This window comes from Spinacia oleracea, chromosome 2 (genome assembly GCF_020520425.1).
Source record: "Spinacia oleracea cultivar Varoflay chromosome 2, BTI_SOV_V1, whole genome shotgun sequence".
Lineage (NCBI taxonomy): Eukaryota > Viridiplantae > Streptophyta > Magnoliopsida > Caryophyllales > Amaranthaceae > Spinacia > Spinacia oleracea.
The window spans coordinates 106249701-106256844 of record NC_079488.1 but is presented as its reverse complement, the minus strand read 5'-3'; the positions used below and the strand labels follow the sequence as shown (position 1 = coordinate 106256844).

The 7144-nt window shown below is 36.1% G+C and overlaps 1 protein-coding gene across 1 annotated transcript; it reads left to right on the top strand.

The window, feature by feature from the left end:
• The first annotated feature begins 418 nt into the window (after positions 1-418).
• Positions 419-4007, top strand: LOC110785594 (beta-amyrin 6-beta-monooxygenase). The gene is made up of 3 exons (XM_021990067.2): positions 419-1410; positions 2237-2424; positions 3529-4007. Exons 1-3 carry the CDS (start codon positions 489-491, stop codon positions 3826-3828), a joined length of 1410 nt encoding a protein of 469 aa, XP_021845759.1. The 5' UTR covers positions 419-488; the 3' UTR covers positions 3829-4007.
• The last annotated feature ends 3137 nt before the right edge of the window (positions 4008-7144 follow it).

The following is a 7144-nucleotide window of genomic DNA, read 5'->3' as shown; positions in this document are numbered from 1 at the left end:
TAAGACCGCCTTACCGGAAAGACCACTTTGATTGATTAACTAATTGATTTCATTGCTCAACTAGTTAGATTTAGTGCTTAACTAACTAGTTCCAGTGTTTAACTAATTAGTTCCAGTGCTTAACTAATTGATTATATTGCTTAACTTATATGACAACATGGTGGTCTTTTTTGTAAGACCGCCTTATGTAAAAGTTTGTATTTTCTTAATGAGGGAAAAAAGAAATGACCCTTTTTGAACCAACTTCTATCACAAGTTAGTCAGCCCAGCTACACAAATATTTCGCAATTGAAGTGGCTCGACCCTTGACCTACAAGTCACAAGATGAGTTACCCACCAACTCCACCCTGTATTTTTTTTTTTTTTTTTGTAATATCTCAGGTTTTTATATGTATAAAAATCTCCTAAATTTTGAGTTAAATTAAGAACAAAAAATCAGACTATTTGATTTTTGCCATAATCCCAACAATTTCACAAGAAATAAGCAAATGGATTCCATATTTCTCTATGTGCTTAGCTTCACAATATTCCTAATATTTGTAAGCATAATTTATCCTCTAACCAAAACAAAAACCATTAGTAGAAACATTCCTCCTGGCAAAAATGGATGGCCAATAATCGGAGAAACAATGGATTATGTCTCAAACAACCAGAAATTCATTTGGGATCGAATGATAAAATACTCCCCTGATGTGTTCAGGACCTCAATCATAGGCGAAAAAGTGGCTGTTCTCTGTGGGCCTTCAGCTAACAAATTCATCTTCTCAAATGAAAACAAGTTGTTCAAATTCTGGTTGCCACCTTCAGTTGCAGCAATTCTTTCTGTAACAAACATCGACACAAATTCATTGTCATCAAGATTGGTGACTGAGGAGTTACACAAGTTCCTAAAGCTCGATTCAATGCAACATCTTGTGCCTATTATGGATTCTAAGGCAAGAGAGCATTTAGAATCACTTTGGGTTCCTTTTAGTGAAGTGAAAGTTCACCCTCTTGCTAAAGAGTTTACTTTCTCTCTATCTGGTTGCTTGTTTTTGGGGTACAATGAACCAGAACAGGTCAAGGCTATATCGGAACCCTTTTACGTGTTGAACGACGGTGCGGTGGCGGTGCCTATAAATTTACCTGGCACTCTTTACTACCAAGCTAGGAAGAGGGAGGCTGAGCTTCGAAGTAAGCTTGTTGATGAAATTAGACGGAGGAAAATGAAGTTAAATGAAGGTGGTTTCGATCTTTTGAGTAGGGTGCTTATGGCTTCACAACTAAATGGGTCCATCATAAGTGACACTGAGGTTGCTGGAAGGATTATTGCTCTCTTGTTTGCCAGTTTTTTTACTACAAGCAACACAATCACTTTTGTCATAGACAACCTCGCTAAATACCCACATGTTTATGAAAAGGTTTTGCAAGGTACTCCCTCAACTCCCTCCATTTTTTGTTGTTGTTGTTGTTGTTGTTGTTGTTGTTGTTAGCACCTGGTTCACCCTTAGGGTTAATCCAGATTCGAGGCGAGTTCTGGGTGGATAGGTTCCAATCCCCTCCCAATTGTTGTTGCGGGGATCGAACACGAGTTCTCCCTACCAAGTTCAGCCCCAATCACCACTGAACCAACAGACAATTGGTAGATAGGTTCCAGTCCCCTCCATTTCTTAATGTTCTTCCTATTTATTTTACAAGGTAGTCCGTAATACAAATTAGGAGTGTTCAAAATCCGGCATGGACCGGAAATTAGACCGAAATCGGACCGGACCAATTGATTCCTTTTCGGTCTTCAGTCCTCTAAATTTTGGTTTCCTTGTTTTCGATCCAAACCCGGAATATTTCGGTCCGGACCGGTTGACCTTATTTAAATTACATAAATCATTATTTTTCTTTATTTCCTAACATCATGCATTTTTTTCCTTTTGTTTTCCTACTCTTTAATTTTCTGTATCCATTTCTAATCCCTCAAAAATGGAGAATTAATATTTTTTTTTGGAAATAAATAACCTCGAAAATAATATGGAGTTATATTCGATAATTTTGGTCCAATCCGATCTAGACCAGGACATGACCGGAAAATACCGGTCCGCGATCCAAATCAAAAAATTTCAGTCCGGTTTTCGGTCCACAAATTTTCTTGATTCTGGTTCCAGTCGGTCCGGTCCAGTTTTAGGCCGATGCAGCCCTAATACTGTACTGTTGAGTCAATTTTAGTCGGTTGGTGATATATATGTATATGTGGATTGAATGTTAGAGCAATTGGAGATTGCGCAATCGAAAGAGACAGGAGAGCTACTAAATTGGAAAGATGTTCAGAAGATGAAGTATTCATGGAGTATGGTATGTGAAACAATGAGACTAGAACCACCTGCACAAGGAAGTTTTAGGGAGACCATGACGGATGTTACTTATGCTGGTTTTAAGATTCCAAAGGGATGGAAGGTATGAAATCTTTTCATCCAAAATTTTACTTGATTAAGAGTAATCGAGGAAGTATGTATGTCAGCTAACTTAGTTAATAGTAATCGGACAGTATTCTAAGATTTGTGATAATTGTTAGAGCGATGGTACGCGATTGCAAGTACACTTTTGCACACGCAAAAAAAAAAAACACCAACCTAGTTTCCTCTCCACTTTATATTTAATGTCAACCAAAACATGAAAAATTACCCTCAAAGCACAGGCACATCAATGAGCAAAGCAAACACCATCAACAAAAAACTAACCGATCACCCCTTTATTAGGTTCTAGATCACGCTTAATTAATATAGGAAAAAAACTATTAGAGAGTTGACAAATCCAGGCGGTGGGTTTTTAACTCATACCCACGGGCCGGAGAATTTTTTTGCGGAAGCGTAGGATCAATCCAAAATTGTGGATAGCTCCGATACCATGTTAAAGTATAGAGAATAATATTGATGGATGATAATATAACTGTTACATCATTGGTTTATATAGGAAATCATAACATAACTCTATTAGGTTTAGGACTCTATTAGATTCCTAAATTAACACAACTCTAGTTTCCTAAACATACTAGAACCCTAGGTATACCATAACTCTAACAATAATATTGAGTCTTGACTCATGAAAATGTTGTTATTTATAACATTGTGATCTCACAAAATATACATTATAAGTGTAATATGATTTGTATGACCGAAAATGATAAAGGTCGCAACATGCGACCTTTAAGCCGTGTCACAATGATGACATGGCATGCTTATGTGTCATTATTTAAATTGGAAAATAAAATATTTAATTTATATATCCTACTTTAAATGTTTCAAAAAAAACTAGGAAAATCTTAATATTCTAATTTATTTCCTTATTTATATCGACTACCTTATTTACATATTTTCATAGTAAAAATATTGCATTGATAGTAAAAATATTATTATGACTCATAGCCTACGTGTCGCCTATATGTACCAATTAAACTGCGACACGTAAGATTGCGACAACTAAATGTTGTCGCAACTTGCGACCTTTATCATCACCCTTGTATGACATAATTAATTTGTGTTACAATATTGTTTGAATCAGGTTCACTGGAATAACCATTCAACAAATATGGACCCAAATATATTTCCGGATCCAGAAAAATTTGACCCGTCAAGGTTCGAAAGCAACAAAGTGCCACCCTTTGCATTTGTACCTTTTGGAGCAGGGCCTAGAATGTGTGGTGGGAAGGAGTACACCCGAATTGAAATACTCGTATTTCTGCACAGTGTGGTGACTAAGTTTAAATTCCACAAAGCCAATCCTAATGAAAAGGTTATTTATAACCCAAATCCACACCCAGTTGAAGGTCTCCGAATTCGGCTTAATCCTCATAAAAAATAAACATATTACTGCAGATATGTTTTGTCAAACTTGATGTAATTTAATTCAAGCTTAACTAAAAATAATGTTCTGAACTATGTTATCCGGACTCTGATACCCATGTCAGATAGGGGTATGCATGTGTCTAAGTGTACGACACGACTATTTTGAGAAAAAAATTGCATGATTATGGTCCAAAATGAAGTGTCGAAACGTCTACACCTATGTTATGTCCGAATTTCGAAGATCCGACACAGATATTTGAGATAAAATGAAGAGTCCGTGTAACAGAGGTTCTGGATTTGTGGATAAATCTTATGCATCAATCTCCATCATTGAACTTGTTACCCAGTTAACCCCATCCTTCCCATTTATTCGAAAAACATTCTCACAAAAAATGAAATTGAGAAATACAGATTTACACCTAATCAAAAATCGAGTTGGTCGTTCAATCGTCTAACTTAATTCGGATTTTTCATGAAATATCCCTGAATTTTGGCGTAATTTATCAAATGCCCTCGACTTTAAAAATTCATAAAATACTCCTATTTCAATACTTAATGTATCAAATACCCTTATGACGTCATCAACCCTAATTAACCCAACTAACCCACCCATTAACCCATTCTTTCCCCAATTAATCCCCTTAACTCCTAATTAACCCATTTTTTCTTTTCCCCCTTCCTTCTCCCCTTCCCCCAACCATCATTAATTGCTCCACCCTGCCAACGACCCTTCCCCTGCCGGCTAGCCCCCACCCCAGTACCCCACCAACCACGTCTCAGAAAACTCTAAATAGTATATTATTCTATATAGACCCCCCCCCCCTTCTTCTTCCGATCCTCCCACCACCATTAATTCATTCATCTCCAACGTAAAAAACAAAGTTGAACAAATTCTTAAAACGCAGGAAAAAGAAAGTTAAAGAAAATGGGTATTTGTTCATCCTGTGAATCGACTTTAGTAAAACCGACAAAGCTAATTTACTAGACGGAGGATTAGAGGAATTCTCATACCCAGTTAAAGCTTCTTATATTCTAACAATATGTTAAAAGATCCGAATGTGTTTATCTGTAATTCCGAAGAGATGGATTTCGACGGCGTTGTTGCGACAGTTCGTGTGGAGGATGAGCTTCAACCTGGGAAGCTTTACTTTGCTTTACTGTTGATTTTTGTTTCTGATGAAATTTGGAAATTGGTTCTGATTTTTATTTTGATGAAATTGGGAAATTGAGAAATTGGGAAATTGGTTCTAATTTTTGGTTCTGAAATTGGGAAATCGGGAAAATGGTTCTGATTTTTGTTTTGATAAATTTGGGAAATTTTCGTGTGAATTATGGTTATGCTTGTTGTTTATGATCTTAAGGTATGTTCGTTGATGATCTACGCTATTTACGCAATCGATGTTGTAAATGGAAGAAGGGAGGAGAAGGAAGAAAAAGGTCAGGGATGGCTTTCATGGCAAAAGGGAATAAGGAAGGAGAGAGAGAAAAAAAAGGGTGAGTTAGTGGGTTAATGGATGAGTCAATTAGATTTGTTAATGGGTGAGTTGATTAGGAGTGTTAATTAGGGATTAGCTAGGTTAATTAGACGTTAATTGGTTGATTATAGGGTTGATGACGTCATTAAAGATATTTGATGTATTAAGTTTTGAAATATATATAGGGGTATTTGTTACATTAAGTATTGAAATAGGGGTATTTTATGAATTTCTGAAAGTCGAGGGGAATTTGGTGAATTACGCCAAAACTCAGGGGTTTTTCATGAAAAATTCGAACTCAATTTCATTCCCCATAACTCACCATGGAGATGGATTCGAGGGCTGACTCAGTGAGTTCAACTCGACTCTTAGACGGCCCAGTCTACCAGAAACACGATGACAAGTCACTTGTCAGTCCCATGGTTTACCCGCTTTGATCATATCATGAGTTGTTCCCCTCACTAGGACTTGTAAGAAAATTAATGATTAGTTACAAGAACTCAGGTTTCATCGAGTTCATTTTCAACTATTGCATCACCCTTTTTAATCCAAATTTTCTTAACGTAATTTTCATTCTTAAGATTATGTTCCTTTTCCTGGAACATTTAGATAGAACATGGTTAACACTCTAATAATTTCTTGCTTTTATAAAACTATTTTCCAACTCAAATAAAGGAATTACTAAAGAATTACCTCCACCGTGATAACGGTTAAGGCTAGTACCAGAATTACGCAGCGGAAATAACTAACTTTCAAAATATAAATAAATAGTTAATGGCCTTACTACAAGTTGGAACCAAAAAGGCCCAAACCAAAATCCAAACTAAAATAAACCCATTAACCAAAATCGAAATAGTAATACTAGTAGTCTAGACTAAATAAAACAGAGTTTAATGATACAAGTAAAATAAACGCTCTCATTCAATCTCATCCTGAAAGATTACTTGGCATGCAAGTCACCTCTAGAAATCCTGCTTATTGAAAATATCCTAACCATGAAAGTGCAATAGATGGATCACCATAGGATCATTATGGCAAAGGCCATGACCAAAAACACAAAGCTGAGTACTACAAGCTAAAACGAATCCTAAACTAACATGCTTCATTCCAAAACAATAATTGAAATCACATGCAAAAACCAACTAATAAACAATTAATTAATGAAGACAAGACTCGACATAAGACACGACTCTTAACTTATAGATTAATTAGAATAAGTATCGAACGGGTCCTTGAAAAAGAAATGTCTAATGGACGAGTGTTGGAAGCCCTCCAAACACTAAAAGAAATAGTAACCCTGCGTCAACATGATTATTTGCATGTGACGGAATTCCATGCGCATAAAAATAGCAATACATCTTCTATCTCCAAATAGAAGTAACTTCCATAACGTCTCGTACTCCCCCCATTGTTCATACTCGAGGTGCATACGTTCCAAGAGTTCTGAAGCTTATTCGATTTCACTTTAAGTTTATTAATATTTTATTGAAAACCGACTCAAGACACAATCAATTAAAACATTTAATAAACGAACAATATACAATGCTTCTTTTAGAATCCTTTAGAACTTGTGATCAACACATCCATGACTCCAATGAATTACTACCTTGTTCCTTCTCAGTCATGATTATTAGCATGATGAATCTATGACATGTCTATTAACATGCGGGTTGTGCACTAGGCACAAATATATAATTCCTAATTCAATTCATCTTGAATCTATAGTGTATACCCTACATGGACGAAGCACATGTGGTTACTGAAATTGTATACCCTACACGGCCGACGCACCTCTGGTTACTAAATAGTGCAACACTAGTATAGTACTCGTGCGATGCACGATTTATATATAATCTA